The following is a 21,344-nucleotide window of genomic DNA, read 5'->3' as shown; positions in this document are numbered from 1 at the left end:
CCGCTTTCTCATCCTGACAACTCTCTTTCCCACACTGGGTCATGCAGAGGGACTTTTGCTGCTTCCAGCTAGATGGCAGGGGAATCCTGTGACACGATGCACAGGGCCTTGGCCATTAGAAAGGGACTGGCTGGCAACCCCTAGCCACTCCCGTCGCTCTGGCCAGTAGTAGATTCTGCTTACCAAAATTAACTTGAGAAGAAGTTGAACTACTTCTGTGTATCTAGAAAACCCTCTTTGGAGAAGTCTCCCCTAATACAAATTTACGTTCAAGTCTGAACTGAATAGATTTTCAGTAAAATGAGTAGTATATGCATAAAAGTCTCTACTTATCTTCTGCTACAATCATTTCTGTTGAACTAAAAAAAAAAAAAAAAAAAAAAATGGAGTTTAGGGGACTTTCCCAGGGGAAGCCTCAGAATACCATCACATGCAAAGGTTTCTTAGTTTCCAAAGTTTTGATCTGAAGTGGGTATTTTAAAAGGGCAGGAGTTAAATGGGAAAAGGAACACAGAGTAACTCACAGAAACAAAACAGAGATCTCAATCATCACAATAGTTGCTTTGTTACTAAGAAACTCTTTTGTTAAGGGGTCTAATTTTTAAAAACTCTCAGGGGCCTCTAAAGCACTTGTTTACATACAGCCCTTCCCCACGTGCCGCTGCAGAAGGCTGTAAATGCTTGCACAAAGCCGGCCTCTAGATGATCCCTCTGACTTCAAACCTCTTAAATCATAACTGCTTAGCAGCATGACTTTTGTATGTACAAAAGTTTTGTTTTTCCTGTATTCATCCACACAAGGGGCTGATTAAGAAAAAATTCCCTCAGGTACAGCTCACCCTAGTTTCACTGAATCCTGTGGAGGAGGCTCTGATGTTTCCACCCTGAGCTCTGTGAACTCTGCTTGTCCTTTGCAAGCCCACAGACAAAACGGGCTATTCAAGTGCTTTATGGTAAGATCCCCACTGCTGTTCATGACACACACAGAGAAAGAGTGCCTGAGGAAAGAGGTGTGGGCTCCTCCAGGAATGAGGGCCTCACAACCATCTTCACTCATCACTGTCTGCCTCTGATCCATAATTCTGATGCAGACACCTACTGTATCCATTTGATTTCTGCAATTGAGAACCAGAGGCCAAAGTGTAGTTTGTGTTTTCTTCATCTTGGCAATGGCATGACCAGTGGCCAGGTATCTAGTGGTGTCAATAAAGGAATAATATAGAGAGAAAAAAGGAAGAGGAAAAGAACATCCTTATTTACACCATTTGATTGTACACACCAAAAGCACTTGCGAGAAAACAATGCACAGAGTGAACCATCCAATCAGAAACACATAGCTTTATATTATTACAAAGAAGAAAAATACCTCACCTTGTTTCCCAGCACAAAGAGAGAAATCATTCTAAGACAGAGATCACATAGTCAGTTGCACGCCCAGCTGACAAATATTTTGGGTCTAGATTTCCTCCCTCAACCACATTACAACATCGGCTTTGACGCATCTGTAAAACATCTTTTCTGCAGATACTCAGACCCTAAAGATCAAACTAAGGGAGGCACCCTCTCCCCAGGCCAGCTACTCTAACTCATACCCCTCTGAAGACATCTGGTAAAGGCAACACAGCTGACAAGAGCAGTGCTGCCTCAGCAGTGGTGGACCCTGGCCCACCAAGGCAGGAGGGGCTAGAGCCGAGCTTCCAAGAAACCATCCAGATAGGCAAGGGAGACGGGGAGGGAGTGCGATGGGGGTATCAGAACCTGATGAAATGGAAGAAAGCATTACCTTGGGAGTTACCATTTCTAATTATTATAATAATCAGACTCCAGCCTGGCATCATAGAGACTCCAAGAGCCATGGACAATGGGAAAGAAGTGCACTTCCTGGATGTAATTCAAAGTTATCTGACCTTTTCCCACTGGTTCTAGATTCCATTTTGCTTGGGAAACTAAAATCTTTAATCAGCCATGGCTTTCCAAAAAGTACAGGGTGATGTGGCCAGGAAGATGGGGACAAGCAGGCCCACTGGTAAAGGATGGTTCTGACGTCAGAACCTGCTGGCTACCCTCTCTGCTGCCAGGGAAGGAAGCTGGCCATGCAGGTGAAGGAAGGCACCAGCCCTGTTTCCTGCCTGAGAGGCATCATCAAGGTTGTAGTGCCCAAAGGCAAGGAAGCGATCAGTCTCAGATGGGTGCCGGCAGAGTCCTAGCCAAGTGGCCAGGCTCAATCTTTGCTGAGCCATCTGTGGGAAGAGTCAGGAGGGCTAGGCCCCGGCCCCTGCCTGGCAGCTCACAGCCGGCTCACACATGCATGCAAAGGGCAGGTAACTAAGTAACCAAGCCCTAGAAAGCAGTTTCATTGTTTTTGTTTTTATTTTCCCCCTTTCAACCTTGTTTTGAGCTCTGGAAGCTGTTCCTGTGCACAGTTCTGTTTCTTACAATTCTGAGACAGTGGTTCCATCGCAGATGACCAAAGGCTGGACCCCTCTGGCTATAATGTAGACTTTCCAGTGGTCGGCGCCGGCATACCCTTGAAGGGAAATAGCAAGAGGAAAGCATGTAAATGTCAGTGGGTGGGCACACCTGTGGGCGCGAGCAAGGCGGGTCTGCCAGAGCCGGCCCTCAGGGTACACCACAGAGTCAAACACAAATCTTTTTCCATTCAATTTAGTTTCTGGTTTTTTGTTGTTGTTGTTGTTGTTGTTTTAGAAATGGGCATCTCACTATATTGCCCAGGCTGGTCTTAAACTCCTGGGCTCAAGTGATCCTCCTGCCTCATCCTCCCAGAGTGCTGGGATTATGGACGTGGGCCACCACGCCTGGATTAAAGACAAGTCATGCTCTGAAAATCTTCTGGTACTTCCTAGCATAAATGTTCCTAGTTATTATCAGTCCTCTTTAGATGCTTTATCACCACCCCTTACCCAGGGAACTGTGAATCAAATTGAGCAGGCTTACAAAGGCAGGCTGCTCTAGATGAGGCTGGTGTTGAGCATCAAATCTCAGCTTTTACAGCAAGAAGACAGAATAGATTCTGAGGGGGCACAAGACCTACTAGCCAATTTTCCGGTGTTTACCTATAATACAGTTTCATTACAGAACATCCAGATTAACCTAAACCTAAACCAGCACTGCCCAAATTGGGTTCTGCAAACAGCAGTCCTGTGAAATATTCCAAAGAAAACAGGTTCCATGGCCAAGTAAGTCTGAGAAACACTAGGTTTCTCCAGGGCTTTTCAACATCTTTGATACAGTAATAATACACTAGGCATCAACAAGACAGGCATTTCCCAAAGTCGACTGACTCAAGAGCCCTATTTGCCAAGGGTCTTTTCAAGGGGCTTCTGATCCCACCTGTGGGGTCATGAGTAATGTGACGAATCGTTTAGGAACTATTGTTTGAGTGGGCTATGAAGGTAAACCTAAAAACTTTAACCCTTCAATAATCCCCAATGATGCTGAACATCATTGAGCCTAGAGTTTACAATACTTTTTTTTTTTTTTTTTTGAGACGGAGTCTTGCTCTGTCACCAGGCTGGAGTGCAATGGCGCGATCTTGGCTCACTGCAACTTCCACCTTCCAGGTTCAAGTGATTCCCCTGCCTCAGCCTCCCAAGTAGCTAGGCTGCAGGCGCACACAACTGTACCTGGGTAATTTCTTATATTTTAGTAGAGACGGGGTTTCGCCATGTTGGCCAAGATAGTCTTGATCTCCTGACCTCGTGATCCGCCGCACCCGGCCTAGTTTACAATACTTTAAACATTTCTTTTAATTCATTGTTTTCAGAGACAGGGTCTCGCTTCATTGCCCAGGCTGGAGTGCACTGGTGCCATCATAGCTCACTGCAGCCTCAAATTCCTGGGCTTGAGAGATCCTCCCAACTCAGCCTCCTGAGCAACTGGGACAACAGGCGCATGCCACCATGCCTGGCTAATTTTGTAATTTTTGGTAGATGCAAGGTCTCACTATCTTGCCCAGACCGGTCTTGAGCAATCCTCCTGCCTTGGCCTTCCAAAATGCTGGATTATAGGTGTGAGCTACCCTGCTTGGTCCCTAACAATACTGTCTTGTACACTTAAAAATTTGTTGAGAGAGTAGATCTCATGTTAAAGTGTTTTTACCATAATAAAATTTTAAAACCAAAAATCTCTTGATGGGAAATTTATTCTAGAGTACTCTGGGCCCTGCTAATCTTTTAATGAAGAGTACTGAGTAGAATTCAACTTTTACTTGGTGACTCCAGAAGGGTCATGATGGGAAACGAATGTCCTGTATAGTGGCTGCAGATGTTGTACCTGACCCCCGAAGGTTTTCTGTTGATCTGGAACCCCTCTCCCCTCCATCTCCACAGGACAATGTACATTTTGTCAAAAATCATAGAACTTGCATGTCGTGGTGCCATTCTTCTTGTTTTCTTTTGTTTTTGAGATGGAGTTTCGCTCTTGTTACCCAGGCTGGAGTGCAATGGCACGATCTCAGCGCACCACAACCTCTGCCTCCTGGGTTCAAGCAATTCTCCTGCCTCAGCCTCCTGAGTAGCTGGGATTACAGGCATGCACCACCATGCCCAGCTAATTTTTTGTATGTTTAGTAGAGACAGGGTTTCACTATGTTGACCAGGATGGTCTCGATTTCTTGACCTCGTGATCCACCCGCCTCGGCCTCCCAAAGTGCGGGGATTATAGGTGTGAGCCACTGCACCCAGCTGTGGTGCCATTCTTAAGGGTCCTTAAGGTAGTGGAGCTGCCATCTGTCCTACAACACTGAATGATTCTTCTTGGTCAGGGTCTGCTTTCCTGTCCTCATTGTTAACTGTGGCAGCCACAGCCATCACGTCGATTTCTGACACTGCTTCAGGTACTAGGTGGCTTCCCCAACCCTCCATGCCCCCTTTGTTTTCCCAGACTTGCTCTCTTCTTCTTATCTTCAGTCCCCATCCCTCTCTGTGTTCTGTCATGTGACTGGCCTTTTATAGACACTGTCAACTACAGGGAGAGATCTCTCTTTCTGGTCAACAAACCAGCCAGGCACAGCACAGCAGGTAGCATGCTCTGGATGTCAGGCTAATCTGGACTATCTGCACCAGCGTTTGATGCTCAAAACTTCCTTGATCACTGCCAGACATTTTTTTCTTTTTCCCTAATTCTGTAATTGGTATTCTGGTTGCTTGTGGGAGCCGGAAATCTGGAATTCAGATAACTAAGGTGTTTCTGTAGTTGTCTAAACTGTTAGGCATTTGTAAAATCTAAGACAGGAACTTCTTCAAGCACAACCACACACTCCAAACCTAAATATGCCACAGAGATTTTTGCAATAGTCGTCTCTTGTGCTAAGAGCCACTCCATTACAGGAAAAAGATTTCAAACAATTTCCACACAAGAATCCTCCTTTTTGTAGGAAGTTTCCCAAGAGCCAGGCCAGCTGTGCTCCATTATTAGTTAATGCTTGATTTGTACATTATTTTTATTTCTCATTTCTAAATTGAATAAAAGTTACACAATTTAAAACTTGGCATAACTTGCAGTCCAGTTCCTACCCTCCTATGAGGTGTGAGGTTTCCGGGAATTTGGGGGTCTTCTAAGTGGGTAAAATTAAAAGAATTCAATTGGAAAACCAGTCTGGGCTCTGCCAGAGATTCCAGGTCTTGCCTAGGCTTCGAGAGGCAGGAAAAACGAAGTCAATAGTGAAACTTGCAGATTTATTAGCTTCCTCCAAGAAAACTCTGCTGTCAAATTGATTACTACTGACAGCAGCTGATTCCAACCTGTTTCTTTGGAGCAGATTTTGAGGATATAAGGCACAGGACAAGTCACATTTGGGAAAACACTGAGCCAGAGTGAAGGGTGAGTCATCAATGTAAGGCTGTGACGTGGTTGTGGCCAAGAAGGTAACATTTCTTCGTGTGACCACTGCCCTTATATACTGCTTGGTATTGCTTTATTTGCAAAATGGGTACAGATTCCTGGATTGTCCTCTCCTGGCTTGACTGTGCTCAAGCAGACACTTAAGGACTTGATGCTCTGCTCGACTGATGGTGCAGCCTTGGGGTGGTCACCTCTCCTCTCTGGGTCTCAACCTTTTCATCTATAAAACAAGGAACCGGTCTAAATATTTTCCATAGTCCTTCCTAATTTGAAGTTTCTATGATCAATAGACACATGTGTTCTGTATGTTATAGGTACAAGACATTTCTTTCTGCTATGTTTTCTCATTAAGTTGTTCCATTTCTAAGCATAAATGTTGAGCCTGTTAATAGGAGAAAGTTATTTTTGATTCTACTAAATAGAACTTTTGTGAAGACAGTATGTGATTCTTAAAATAGCTTTTGAGTTAAAAACTGAAAAGATCCATGGCTGACCCTGCCCTCCTGAGGCCCTACATACCGATATCTCCCGGCTCTATCGGCATGGCCACAGACTGACAATGTCTCCGGCACTGGAAGGGAGGGATGAGCTGCAACATGGCCTCACCACTGCCAATGGTAAACAGGTCATGCATCTTATGCATCTGGAGGAAAGAACAAGGCGGAAAGGAAAAGGAAGGCAAAGAAAACAAAATAAAAGCAGAGGGTTTGATAAATAAAAATGCTTTCACATATGGCTCTGAGTTTCCTAGCCTAAGCAAAGAGGAAATAGAACCAATAACAATATTTGCAATTATGTCCAAAAGACAAAACAACCTACTTTTTCCTAAGAATGGCATCTCTTGGTACTAAGACCAGAGTAAAATCTTTTCTATGGGTTCTCCTAAAGAGGCACTGTGTGATTTAGTGGGCAACACCCTCAACAGGAGCCCAGAGTAGAGCCTGCATGCGCTTTATAATTTGCAACTATTTTTGGCCATAGCTTCAAAGTAAGCCAAAGGAAGACACTGAATTGCAATTTAACAAAGGTAGTTCTAGCAGAAACCAACACATGGTGGTTGAAGTATACAACGTTCTGAGATTCTGAAAACTTTTTAGATAAATAGATAATCGGCATATCCTTTGGGCACTCTTCCATGGAATATTATTTCTTACTACCAGGGCTCTGATAAGAGGTGCACAGCAGCAAGTTAAAGTTTACCCATTAAAAACTAATGACACTAGGACTGGCCTCTGCCTGTGAAAACTAAGGAGACAACCAGCATATGCGCCTGCACAGGTAACTACTGCACTTCTGAGGGCGTGCTACTGTCAGCAACAGGAATTAAGTGCAACCTGCTATGTGCCAGGGAAGGAGTTGTGAACTCTGGGGATGGGGCTGGACCAGGGCAGGGAATAGGGATAACAGGAGAGGTGGGTCTTGCTAGGACATTTCTCCTTACCTTGATGATGACAGAAACCCCCGGGCCCTCCTCTCCCATCTCCTCCTCCTATCTCCTACCCTTCAGAGAAACCCTTTATATGCCCATATAAAGTGGGAGCCAGAAGTCCGACTCCCTAGGCCACATCTTGGTTTTCTCTTCACCACTCAGGGCCTCCAGAGTCTTGAGCTTTGGCCCCATCTTCCTCTGTTCCCAACCCTGGTCTCTCTGCTGCTGCCACAGGCCCTGCCCATGATGTTTCCATGGTAACACTAGAGCCATTTGACCTGCTAATGTGGTGATAGGGACAAGCCTGGTGTCTTTGGCTGGCCCGCAGTTGACTGGTACTAATATTGGCAGAAGCCTTAACATCTACAGTCTTGAAAACAATGTCAGAAGACCAAAACAAGTGGCTGGATCCCTTCTTCACACAGGCCTGAAGTGGGCAGGGTCATGTTCCTCCATTCCCAGGATGGCAAGAAACAGACAACAGGGTGGCACAGGTCAGCCCTAGGCCCCACCGTGGAGTGGTGAAGTGGGCCTTGGAGGCCCTCGCCTTCTCCCCCAGTGCCACCTAACAGTCAGGTCCTCACTTACGTCCCAAGGCTGCCTTTGAACACTGGGCCCACAGACACGTGACTTTACCAGGGCCCAGGGCCCAGGGATGTGGACAACAGGGTGGAGTAACAAGGCTGGGGAGAAAGGAGAGCTTGGGCCAGGGTGGGGAAACAGATTCTCTAAGAAACTGGGCTCTCAGGAGTTTTGCCTATTTGGCCACTGCCCTTTCCAAAACATCCTGGAGAACCACAGGATGACTTTGATAAGCATCTGAATAACTCTGTATTTACTCCTTTGGCTGAGCTCCTTGGTGTTGCGCAGGCTGGAGAAATTAACTTTGGTATTCAAGTGGTAAAACCAAGAGAAAGATAAAAGCCCTCGCCCAGAATTATATTTACGAAGATGAAGTCATACAAGGGCCTGAAATTCTAGCCGGCGACAGCAGGATAAACTTCTTTAAAATCTGAGGCAAGAGTCCAGCATCTCCACCCCAGAGCTGGCTGGCAGAGCTTCTTACTTCTAGACAAAATGATTGTTTTTATAGGGCTTTTACATTCCTTTAACACAATTCAGCAAATTTGGAGCCAAGTAATAGTATCAGGAGGTGGACACCACAGTCCAGAGTTGGTAGGGGGCCAAGGTTTGGGAAATTTTTTTTTTACAAAGGAAAATGCATGCTTTTAATTCTCCCAAACCAATCCAGGCTCAAAAACCTTCCTTGGTAATGAGACTCAACAAAAGGAGCAATTCAGAGAAAAGTAAACAGACACAAATGCAGAACAGCTTCTCCCAGGCCACTGGCCCCAGAGAGGTAAATTTGACTCTGAGCACTTGGCTCCAGACTGAGGTGGGAAATGACAGGGGCAGAGTGGGCTTTTCTACCCCAGCTGCATTGCCTGCCTATCAAATCCTTCCCAGGCTCCCATGCTTTTTGCCTTTCAAGTTCTCTACCAGAAATCTCTTAATCGTTTAATTCTGGTGAAAACCGCCCTGGGGGTGAGAGGGTAAAGGGTGTGTCCTTGGGCAACTCACTTAATGTCTCTGGGGCTGTTTCCTTATCCACAAAATGAAGAACTTAGTCTATTCATCTACATGCTATTCCTTCTTACCTTTTTCTTTTTTTAAAAAAATGGAGATAGGGTCTTGCTATATTGCCCAGGCTGGTCTGAAGCTCCTAGGCTCAAGCAATCCTCTGGCCACAGCCTACCAAAGTGCTGGATTACAGACGTGAGTGACCACCATTCATGGCTGCTTGCCTACTTCCCAATTTAAGGTAGGAAAGTCAGGCTAGGTGCACACTCAAGTCCTTCAAATTTTAAGATTTCACTTCCTTTAATATAGAAAAGTAGCTTGCCTCAGGTGTTAAGGGCAGGAGGTAGATTTGCAAGGTAACTAGACTTTCTGGAAACCCACCTTCATGACACGGTGGGCCTCTCCAAGTTTCCTGGCTAGCAGCAGGAGGGAAGAATTGTGGGTGTCCCCTCAATTCACCCTCTAAGCCAATATGCAGGGAAGGCCTTGATTATGACATCAGTCCAGCTCCCAAATAAGGAAAATTCTAGATCCAAGTCCTCTCAAAATTTCCTACCTTACTCCCCACAACAGGTTCCGGGTGAAGAAAGAAGCACTTGTTTAAAGAGGCATCTTTAGGAAATGGCAGATGAGTGAAAACAGGAAAAAGCTCATGTAATATTTGCGATCTGTTCAGAGGTCTTCTCCTGTAGCAGTTTGAAACAGAAAAAAAAGGAAACTGGTCAAGCCAGCACATGACTAAGAGAGGGCCAAGTCAGGGTGCGGAAACTGTGGGCGGTGGGGAAAGTGGGAAAAATATGAGTACAGTATCTTAAGTAGCAGGTCCCTGAAGAATAGTTGCAGAGTCAATGAACTATAACTGTACACACAGAGGCATAAACTCTACAGCCATGATTTGAACATGTGGGCGGAGTGTTGCTAAATTGCAGCTAAAACAACATATAGAGGAAGGAAAGAAACAATCTATTCATTCTATTTTGGTGAAGAGATTGAAGTAAAAGCAGGCCAGGTGGGGGAAGGAAAGAAGAGAGAAGGAGGAGGGGACAAAAAACATGACCCTTCTTCCAAGGCAGAGGGAGATGCAGGGGAAAGCCTGTTCAGTTTATTCAGCTGGGCACTCTAGCACGCAAATAAATGGCACATTTAAAGAAAGATAGAAGCATCAAGAAATTAACAAAATGCCTGGAAAAGCCATTTTAATTCCTTTGGAACAGTTCCAAGATGGTAAATGGTTTTCTTTTCTTACTAGACAGCAACTTTAACCACAAGGAATGAACCATGGCTTCTGTAGGACACAGGAAGGAACAGTAGGACAAACCTGGGTTTTGATCCTCGCTGGGTAACCTTAGGCAAGTTACTTAACCTCTCTGTTTCCTACTTTTCTTTTCCCTTTTTCTTTTTTTTTTTTTTTTGAGACAGGATCTCGCTTTGTCACCCAGACTAGAGTGTAGTGGTATGATCATGGCTTACTGCAGCCTCAACCTCCCAGGCTCAAGCCATCCTCCCACCTCAGCCTCCCAAGTAGTCTGGATATTTTTTGTAGAGACAGAGTCTCCCTATGTTGCCCTGGCTGGTCTTGAACTCCTGGGCCCAAGTGATCCACCCACCTCAGACTCCCAAAGTGTTGGGATTATAGGCATGAGTGATGCCTGGCTACTAATTCCCACTTGTCTGATCTGAAAAATGGCAACAATCATTCCCACTTTCCAGAGTTATTATGAGTGTCTCCAGCGAGCCACAGACACTAAGCAGCAAGGCACACTGCCTGGCACAAACAAGTGCCGAAAAATGCAGTTCTCCTTCTATTGTTTGTACTCTCTCGTCAGCCCCCTACCTGAGGTCCCATTCTACATAAAATGCCAAACACATACATTAGAAATGCATTATGACTCTATTAGACAAACTTGCTGTCCCCACCCTGGTGGTGCCCCTCCTTCCGACACCTCTTCATCCATCCCTTTTATGTCTCATCATTGGTTTATTGGTGGGATCCCAGCATTGGACCTGTAGTGTGCTGGGCCCGTGGTAGCGGCTCAGTGATAGCTATTACTGCTTTGTGAGTATTACTGGTCTGCCCCTTTCCTACTCTCAAGCTAAGTGCCCCCACTTTTTCTGAGACAGAGTCTTACTCTGTCACCCAAGCTGGAGTGCAATGGCACAATCTCGGCTCATGGTAACCTCCGTCTCCCAGGTTCAAGTGATTCTCATGCCTCAGCCTCCCAAGTAGCTAGGATTACAGGCATGTGCCACCACACCTGGCTAATTTTTGTATTTTTAGTAGAGTTGGTGTTGTGCCATGTTGGCCAGGCTGGTCTCCAACTCCTAGGCTCAAGTGATCTGCCTGCCTTGGCCTCCCGAAGTGCTGGGATTACAGGCGTGAGCCACGGCACTTGGCCCTTTTCACACTCACCATGGATAAGGAAATGGGAACCACCGTTCAGGGAAGCAGCGCCACCACTTGGTGAAAAACCCTTCAGTAAAGCCTTCTGTCACCTCGGGGTACTGGCACAAAAAATGCTGAATCTCCTCAGATGACAAGGGCTGTCCCGTCTTGACAAAGCAGGAAACAAAGCAATACAAAACAACACAGAGTTACTTATCAGAAATTTCCAGCGCTTGACCTAGCCTTTAAGCGAGCAGTCAATCAGTGGGAGACTCAGGCTTCTTGCTCACCTTGATCACCAGTGGATGAAGCTTCTCAAATTTCTTTGGGGCGTCTTCCAGGAGCATCACCTTCAGAGGTTCCTGGGCACAGCCAGTACAGTTGGCAGGAATGAGCTCTGACTCATTCTGCTCACAGTCCTTTGTCCACAAGGCGTCAACGTCTGAGAGAGGAAGGGACATGGAGAAAGCAGATATTGAAAGAGTACAGCTGGTACCTTAAGTAGCTCCAGCAATGAAACAAGAAAGACATCATTGTAATTTTTATTTATTTATTTATTTTGAGACAGAGTCTCACTCTGTCACCCAGGCTGGAGTGCAGTGGCACCGTCCAGCTCACTATAACCCTTGCCTCCTGGGTTCAAGGAATTCTGCCACAGCCTTCTGAGTAGCTGGAACTACAGGTGCATGCCACCAAACCTGGCTCATTTTTATATTTTTAGTTGAGATGGGGTCTCGCCATGTTGCCCAGGCTGGTGTTGAATTCCTGGGCTCAAGTGATCTGCCCACCTTGGCCTCCCAAAGTGCTGAGATTACAGGCGCAAGCCACCGCATCCAGCCCATAATAATTTTTAAAAACAAACAATGGTAAGCACTGGAGACCGCTGAAAACGTAAATATAATAAGCAGTCTCTGAGGAGGGAGCAGACGACAGGGGCAGGAAGGAGGGGTACTCTTCTCTATATACCTTTTTATACTTTGTGGAAAATGTCTTTTAACATGTACATGCATTTCCTAAATCAAATCAACAAATAAAGTATAACAGCTGGGAAAAACATTCAGCAATGTGGAGCTAAACATGTAGTTCTCCCAACATTTTCTAACTCATGACCCATATGGCCGAAATGTCTCCAGCACAGGGGGGCTGGTATGATAGAAAGGTGACCCCACCATCACTGCTGTGCCCTAATGCACTTCTCACATGTGCTAGATGTGTGCCTAGACCCTTGGTTCACAGTACACATGGGAGCCAGAACTCTGGGAAGAAAGAGAAAGAAAAAGGGCACAGAAGAGGGAAGAGATGGAGAGGGTAGACAGGGCTTTTCTGGAGTGATCTTTGGAATAAAGGGAATTGCATCTGTCTACAAGATGACCCTCTATCACAACTCAGGAGTGGGTGAGGCTGCCAGCCATAGTTTCCACCTCTACATGCTGGTCAGAAATGGAAGACCCCCAACCCAGACCCTGATGTGAATGACAGTGGCTCCCTGACAAGCCTGTCTGGTTTGGTTCCTTCTTTGAGGGACTCTCCTCTCTGCACAGCCTTTCCCCAGTTTCCTCTGTTGCCATCCTGTTTATAACGTTATTCCATTATTTCTTGTTTACTTTCTGTTCCACTTTGAATTTCATCTGTGTTCTCTGAGAGATATGTTTGTTTTAAACTCTGCTTTGAATCCAGAATGTTTCAGAATATGGTTCTGATTAAAACCCAGTGGAAAGCAAATCAGGAGACAGCCTAGAACAAATGATAACAGACAACCAAATGTGGCTGAAACGAAGTCAATTTTTTTAAACCAATAAACATACTTGGAAACTGACTCTTAACCACAAAACATTTTCTGTGGTTGTCAGTAAGCACTTTATCCTTGTTTTCTGCGAGGCAGTAGTAGTGGGGCATAGGAAATCCTCGTCAGGGCAGGACCGTGTTTGTTCTTGGCCTGTCTCCTGAGCATCCTCCAACTCTTGCAGACAGTATCTGTGTTTCCTGGAGGCAACTGCCACCTAACTATCTCAGCCAGTCTCAGTCTGCAGAAAGGTTATCAGCCAGAGGATTACTGCTATACCCCACCCCTGGAAGGGTGCCTCTCCTCCCACAGTGCTCTGGGGGGCAGCTGAAACTCAAAAGTACCACCTGTTTCAGTGGCACACTGAGGTTGCGAAGTGGCAATTTTTTCTTCTCCAATAGTTTCAAATGTTTCTTATTCAGGGTCAAATATGATAAATTCTTGCCAATATGCAAAAACTCTGGGTAATGGACATACCATGAGGCATAATCATAACAACATGTTACAGTTATATAGCATTTCAGTTTCCAAAGTACTTGTGATGGAAGGGGAAGGGGAAAGAAAGCTAATGCACTGAGTGCTTGCCCTGTGCTGGTCACTTTTCTATGTTACAGCATTTAATTTTCACCATGTAGTTACTGAGGAAGAACCGCTATTCTCATTCTATGGATGAACAAACAAAGTTAGAGGTGATAGGAAGTTCCCGAAGTGCCAGAGTGTGGCAGGAAGAACACAGGAGATGCTGGGCGTGCAGTGGAGATGCGTGGCGTGCAGTGGGGGCTGGGTAAGGAAACAGAGGCTGCAAAGGAAGATGTGGCGAGGGCTTCCAGTGCTTGAAGCATGTCTGACTCTACTCAGAACAAACACAGGAACTGTTGGAGACTTCTGAGCAGGGGTTTCTTGATGTTCTAGAAAGATTATTCTGGGTTGTGATTTAGGGTGCCCTAGAAGAGAGATGCTGGGAAAAGGAAGACCTGTTTATATTTTGGTTTTGCCCTTTTTTAGGGAAAAGGGGGTTGCACTGTGATATGATTGAGGCAGTAGGAATGGAAAAAGGGGTGGGATTCTAGAAGCAGTGATGATGAAACTGACAGCCCCAAGGAGCACTACTGTGAATGTTTGCACCACACTGTCCTCTGGGTCAGCGTCATAATAAACCTCAGATCTCTGCTATTGCCCATGTCATTAGTGCTCATCTAGGGAACGTCATCTGCAGATTTATTATGAAGCTTTTCTGTAGTATGTGTCATATTCCAACAGAATCAGTTAATTATGACAATCTTCCCAGGAGATGAGAGTGAAGCACCACGAGAAAGGGGCACCTTCCTCGAATTTGTATGAAGGTGCTGCATGGGCTAGCAGCGAGGAGCTCTGACCCTAAGAGCTAGGAGAATTATATTTACTATAACTTATTTTTTTATTTTTTGAGATGGAGTCTCCCTATCACCCAGGCTGGAGTGCCTCAGCCTCCTGAGTAGCTTGGGATTACAGGCGCCTGCCACCATGCCTGGCTAATGTTTATAATTTTTGTGGAGATGGGGTTTCACCATGTTGGCCAGGCCGGTCTCACACGTCTGACCTCAGGTGTTCTGTCCTCCTCAGCCTCCTAAAGTGCTGGGATTACAGGCGTGAGTCACCTTGCCCAGCCTGGCCTAACTTATTTAATTTTAATTTTATTATGAGCTTTAGAAATTCTTGGGATTTCCAGGTGAAGATGCCTTTAAAAAGCAGATAGAAGAAGAAAACCCAGTAAATGGAAATCAAGAAAGAAAAAGAAAGTAGGAAGAGCAAACTAAAAGAGAAACTTGGAGGTGGTCGGTTCCCTGAAGGTCTAAGAATACAAGTAAAAAAAAAAAATGTTAGTACTAAAAAGAGAATTTAATCAGGCGACAGAATACAAGATACATATTTTCAGATACATAAAAATCAATAGCTTTCTTACTCTACTGACCACAATCAGTTAAAAACTGTAATGGAAAATGATCTCATTCATAATAACTAGCAATAAATTTAAGAGGAAAGATAAACAGTCAGGGGTGGTGACTGACGCCTGTAATCCCAACACTTTGGGAGGCCGAGGTGGGATCGCTTGAGCCCAGGAGTTTGAGATCAGCCTGAACAACAAAGGAAGACCCCAACACTACAGAAAACATATATATATATATATATATTTTTTTTTTTGAGACAGGGTTCCATTCTGTCACCCAGGCTGGAGTACAGTGGCACAATCTTGGCTCACTGCAGCCTCAACTTCGCAGGCTCAAGCCATCCTCCCACCTCAGCCTCCCAAGTAGCTGGGACTACCAGTGTATGCCACCATCCCAGCTAATTTTTGTATTTTTTTTTTTGTAGAGACAGGGTTTCCCCATGTCACCCAGGCTGGTCTTGAACTCCTGAGCTCAAGCAGTCCACTCGCCTTGGCTGCCCAAAGTGCTGGGATTGCAGGCATGAGCCACCTGTGCCTGGCTGATAAAGTGTAAACATAGATTTTAATTCAGTGAGAAAAGGGTAGATTCAATAAATCAAATTGGGACAAGTGACCATCCCTATGGAAGAAAATAAAGTTAGATCCTTTCAACTTATACTGAATTAGATTCCACATTAATTAGACATACAAATAGATAACACAATTTTTTTTTTTTTTTTTTTTAGATGGAGTTTCGCTCTTGTTACCCAGGCTGGAGTGCAATGGTACGATCTTGGCTCACTGCAACCTCCGCCTCCTGGGTTCAAGCAATTCTCCTGCCTCAGCCTCCCTAGTAGCTGGGAGGACAGGCGCACGCCACCATGCCCAGCGAACTTTTGCATTTTTAGTAGAGATGGGGTTTCACCTTGTTGACCAGGATGGTTTGATCTCTTGACCTCGTGATCCACCTGCCTCGGCCTCCCAAAGTGCTGGGATTACAGGTGTGAGCCACCGCGCCCGACCGATAATACAAAATTTTTAAAATAACTAGAGGAGCTGGGTGTGGTGGCACTTTAGTCCCAGCTACTCAGGAGGCTGAGGCAGGGTGATCTCTTGAACCCAGGAGTTCAAGGCTAGCCTGGGAAGACAGTGAGATCCTGTCTCAAAACAAACAAGCAAACAACAACAACAAAAAAACAAGGAACAAACAAAAACAGCTTGGAATAGTTCCTGTGAACTATTCCAAACCATAGAGAGTTCATGTATTTTCATGAGTTCTCACTTGTATAAAAATTTGTCTGTAAATGTGAGACTTTAGATTAATTGGTCAATCCCTTTGGACATCAGTTTTCTCATCTTTGAAATGGACATAAAAACAGTATCGACCCTAAGAGACTGTTGTGAAGACTGAGAAATGAGTATTTTTATAATCTTCGGGGCAAGGAAGGCTTCCTAGAGGCTATAAAGAAAAAATGGGCAGATTTGACCAATATTTGCATATAAGAGACAAAGAATCAGCATCTCTAGCATATAAGCTTCTATTTGATTAAAACAAATTTTTTTGAGACAGGCTGTCACTCCATCACCCAGGCTGAAGTGCAATGGAACAATCACAGCTCACTGCTGCCTTGACCTCCCTGGGCTCAGGTGATCCTCCCACCTGGTGGCCCGCAAAGAAGGAAGGGAAGTGATGAGGAAAAAGGTTCACTGGGATGGGGTAGCCTATGCCATCCATCTGCATTAAGGAAGCCTAAACTTTAAAAGAAAGAACTACTTTTGGTTTCCCTGTTGCCCTGCGATCACCAAGGTGGATAAAGAATTCGCTTAGACAGAGGAACGAGCAGGCAGTGAACTGGAGGTGGCGGGTAGGGTGCAGGCTCCTCTTCCCTACCCCACAGAGTCCCTGACAACAGAAAGAGATGTGGCCAGACTCCAGGGTGGCCTCCTTCCATCTGAAAAGGTTTTGTCTGACGTGTTCTCTATACAAATGGCTGGAGCCATCATGCCACAGAGTGAACACAATTCCATCCTGGGAAACAGCCAACAGCACAACAGCCAGCCCCACCCACGCCACCCTAATTCACGGCTCTTCTCTGACTACCTAATATGCTGCATCGCACTTCTTTCTAGCCCTCCTATTTCTAACCACTCTTCCTGAAGCACCAGACAGAAAAGGCAGTGGAAATTACATAGCAACTTCCTACCTTTTAATTTCTCAAGTTTCTTTACTCCCTAATATATCCCTTATGCCAGATATTTTAAATAATTTTTTAAAAGGTATGACAGAGAAATCCCACATATAAAAGTTCAATAGAGGTTATGACTTGTATTTCAGTTGTCACCATGATTTGGAATCATTTCACTGTTGGAGATGCCAAAAACAGTCTCTCAGACAGAACACATTATTGAAGTCAAAGTGCAGAGACCACAACTACCCACCCTTCTTTACAAGTTGGGCAGTGGGCAGAAAAATGGACGGGCCAACGTCTGACCCATCAGGGAGCTTCCTGGTACCTGAGAGTTATTTACAAGAATAATAGGCGGTTCACTGTGGACAACCCATAACACCCTGGAATTCTGAGTGGGGAGAGTTCTGTTACATAGATTATTTATCTGGCAAAAAAAAAAAAAAGGATTTCTTTCCAGGATAAAAACTCCCTCTGGATAAAAAGGATAGTGAAGAAAGGAAGGCACAAAGCCAATACTAGCTGTACAAGAGCAGGGGTTCTGTCTGTTTTGTTCACTGCTTTGCTGAGAACAGTGCCTGGCATACATAGTGGGATCTCAATAAACATTCACTGAATGAGTGAATGAAGTTGGGGGGAGGAAGGAAGGGAGGGAAGGAGGAAGAGAAGGAGGGAGGAAAGCAGGAAGGCTGATTTTTCGGAAGCTTTAACAATAGAATTAAGTCTATGGGGAGAAAAAAATCAAATGAGCAATATGGATTCACAGAAACCTCAAAATAAAGATGAAATAAATATAACCTCAAGATTTCTTACATTATAAATGTACCCAAGAAAAACCTGCAAAGCTCAGGACAAAGGTCCCACGACTTTCACAGGTGTGTGCTCAATATTTAATCAGGCTGTTCTCCAGAAGCGTGTTTCTGCATGGCACCTCTTCTAGTACCCTGGGCATGAGGCAGGGGTGAAGCCATGACCGTGAAGGAGGCTTCTGCTAGGTCCCCTGCATGTGTGGCAGCATGCCCAGAGCCTTTTCACACACCGTACAGATGGAAAGAAATCATTTCGCCAATAGCCTTGCCTCCAGGAAGCATGGCATTTGAACCACTCCAAACCAGAGAAAGGGTCTATTTTTGTAAGTTCTCACTTGTACAAAAATTTGTCTCTAAATATGAAAATTTATTATCAAAAACACAGAAGAAAAAATTAAAAACAAATAAACGTGAGACTTTAGATAAGGCAGTCAATCCCCTTGTACATTAGTTTCCTCATCTTTGAAATGGCCATAAAAATAGTATCTACCTCATGTGACTGCTGTGAAGACTGAGCAATGAATATAAAGTACATGGCACAGTACCTGGTATACAGTAAGTGCTTGACAGAGCCGTTACTATCACAGAAGCTAAGCTTATTTTGCAAATAAAAGAGTAAGGCTTTCCTTGAGGTCTAAGCATTTCATCTTAGAGCACAGGTCTGGACTCTCTTAAGTCTTACCACGTTCTTAGTTCAAAGCTAATAAATGATCTGTGATTTACAAAACTCCTTGATGTTGCTAGATGTACTTCATCCTTCCTTTGAAGGTTGCTGGATGCATAAAGTTCCAACTGTGCACCTTCTCACTGTATGTGAGAACTATCTCAGGCTTCCTCAGTGGAAATGAATGTGCTATTTTTAAATTGGCCAGAAAATGACCAGACTAAACAAAATAATTGGCCAAACATGCTGGCCCCTGGCTTGACTGAGGGCAGAGATAGCAGGCAGTAAGTGTGGTATCTTGGACCAAATGCTAGAGGGAGTTAAGAAACTAGAGTTCAAGTGTGATTTTGCCACTTTTAGCTGGGTAAGCAAGCTCCTTTACCTCTCCTGGCCTCAGTTACCTCTTAATGGGGTATGTACTAGATTAACTCTAAAATTCCTTTTTAGCTCTTAAGACTCAATGATTCCATGGAAATGGTAAAAACCAAGAGGATGGTTGGCAGGAGTAAAGTGACTATAAAGATATGAGGCCAGGAGGGAAGAAAAAAACTAAGAATGAGAATGTCAAGAGAAAACTCTGGGCCAGTAAGAGGAAGGATTAAGTAAGTCAAACATTATCCATAAGGGTGCAGACCAGGAGGATGAGGCTGGGCTGAATGCCTAGGACAAGACCGGGTCAGGAAAATTCTAAAGGATCAGTAGCTTGGAAGACCCGTTATTTTTGGAACAGCCAGGAAGAACATTGTCTCTTCAGAGACTAGGGGTTAAGAGAAAGTAACTGATGATCTGAGAGAGTGCAGAACTCCAACATCAGACTTAAAGACTCTTCAGGTCTACTGCATGGCTACAGACTACTCACATCAGAGGTGAAGGGCTCAGAATCTGAAGACTGGCTGCCTGGGTTCAGATCATGGCTCCATGACTAGCCTTGGGACCTTGGGCAAGTGATCTAACCATACTGTGCCTCAGTGTTCTCATCTGTAAAATGGGCATGAAACCTAAAGCTACCTTATAGGAATGTTGTCAAGATTAAAAGAGCCAATATATGGAAAGCCTCTTGAACAGGGTCTGGCATCTGGTACGTAATAAACAAATGTTGGTTTATTTACTTAATTTTTGCTGCAGAGTGGGATGTTTCCACGACTTGCTGCAAAGTCACTTCATTCTCCTGATTGAGAGGATTTAGGGGCAGGATTTCCTATATAAGGTTGGAATCTGTCACCTTTTTGTTCCTTGGGTGGGGTTGGGGGAAACTTCTGGCCACTGGCAGTGGTGCCTCGAGTATATCACCAAGGCTGCAGCTGCCCTTCCTCATTTCTGAGGTGCCACTGCAAGGAGCACCAGATGACCCCAGGACTGTCAGGCAGGCCAGCACTGCAGGAAGCCATATGGAGTTTCCTTTGGGGAATCTGCCACACCATTCTCCTCTTGCAGTTACTTTAAATGTACTGCTAAGTAATCCTAACTTGAAGGTAGTTGTTTTTTGATACCAGAATATTAAAAATGATATATTTTTACTTTTCCTGCCCTTTTACAGGCCCAGATTAAGTTGCACTTAATTCTCCCTCATGTGTTTCTGTTTACCCTTCATTAATTATGCATTTTTAACTTTTCTTCCAAACCTTATGCAAAATGCTGTTTGTTTCACATGTCTACAGCTTCCCAGAATTATCATACATAGGAAAATATGGTGCTTCCACATCCATATTTACAAGTAAAAACAGCACTTTAATAGATTCCACAATACTTAAGAGCAAAAGCCACACCCTTCCAATGCTCCCTCTCGCTCTCTACACCCGAGCTCCAAGGACTCACTTTCTTTCCATCTACAAGGCAAAATATTAATCCAAAGTGGTCCAAATAATCTGGCTAGTTGATGAGACACTAATATTTCTGGAATGTTTAAACTATGATTTAGAGAAGGAGCAATCACTGTTCATTGACGATGCCCCATTTCTCAATTCAATCGCGGACGGAGATTTACTTTATAGACTGGGGGAGAAGACAATGCCATCAACCAGGTCAGGAAGACTCATCACGAGTTGCTATTAGGGAGGCTGTGGGGGAGGACAGTCAGGAAAGGAGACTGGTGTGTCTGAGGAAGGGGCACAGACTGGCCTAACGTGACAAGTTTCTCCTGCTGCTTCCTCCAAACAGTCTGAGGTCTTGATAGAAGTTTCAGACTGCATATTTTTTTTTTTTTTTTTTTTTTAGCTCTGTTGATAACATTTCAAAAGCAATCTTCCCAGTAAATACAAGGAAGTTATATCTGGAATTTTAAAATGAAATATATGAGCTGTTGACTTTTAAAAAAACAAAAACTCATTAGGTTAAGTTCTTATCCCACAATGCTCCCTTCCTCTGATTTTGATACAATTTTGGAAACCTTTCTGTGACTTCCTGAGTGTACAAAAATAGCTTTCAATGGAGACCCAATCCAAGGGATGGTTTTTATGACTGATTAGGTCTTAAAGAATGACACTATGATTATAAAGCTTAAACACATTTTTTGAAAGCATTTTTCCTAAAGTTATGATATATTCTAAAGGTTCTGGAACATCAATAAATTTTATAATTCAGTTGTGATATTAATATATATATTCTTCTACATGGCCAAATAAGATAAACGTCACCAAAAAAAATCCCAAAATAATATCTGCCTTTCTCAAAAAGTAAATTTCTTTATACACACACCACACACACACACACACACACACACACACACACACACACACACACAC

General features: G+C 44.3%; 1 protein-coding gene across 3 annotated transcripts in view; it reads right to left on the bottom strand.

Annotated features, from left to right (window-relative positions):
- Window positions 1–1,233: 1,233 nt before the first annotated feature.
- The window catches only part of CUNH6orf89 (chromosome unknown C6orf89 homolog), a 39,450-nt gene continuing 19,339 nt past the window's right edge, over window positions 1,234–21,344 (bottom strand). For 2 of the 3 annotated variants that reach the window (XM_032253589.1, XM_032253590.1), the window contains 5 exons: window positions 11,546–11,697; window positions 11,283–11,422; window positions 9,429–9,558; window positions 6,382–6,505; window positions 1,324–2,527 (listed from right to left, as the gene is read on the bottom strand). In XM_032253589.1, coding sequence (XP_032109480.1) covers window positions 2,433–2,527; window positions 6,382–6,505; window positions 9,429–9,558; window positions 11,283–11,422; window positions 11,546–11,697 — 641 coding nt within the window. In that variant the 3' untranslated portion in view covers window positions 1,324–2,432. Of the gene's footprint in view, window positions 2,528–6,381; window positions 6,506–9,428; window positions 9,559–11,282; window positions 11,423–11,545; window positions 11,698–21,344 lie in introns of all 3 variants that reach the window. The other variant, XM_032253588.1, reaches the window with a different exon arrangement.

This window comes from Sapajus apella, unplaced genomic scaffold (genome assembly GCF_009761245.1).
Source record: "Sapajus apella isolate SASKATOON/1434 unplaced genomic scaffold, GSC_monkey_1.0 scaffold83, whole genome shotgun sequence".
NCBI lineage: Eukaryota > Metazoa > Chordata > Mammalia > Primates > Cebidae > Sapajus > Sapajus apella.
This window is presented reverse-complemented; position numbering and strand designations above follow the sequence as displayed.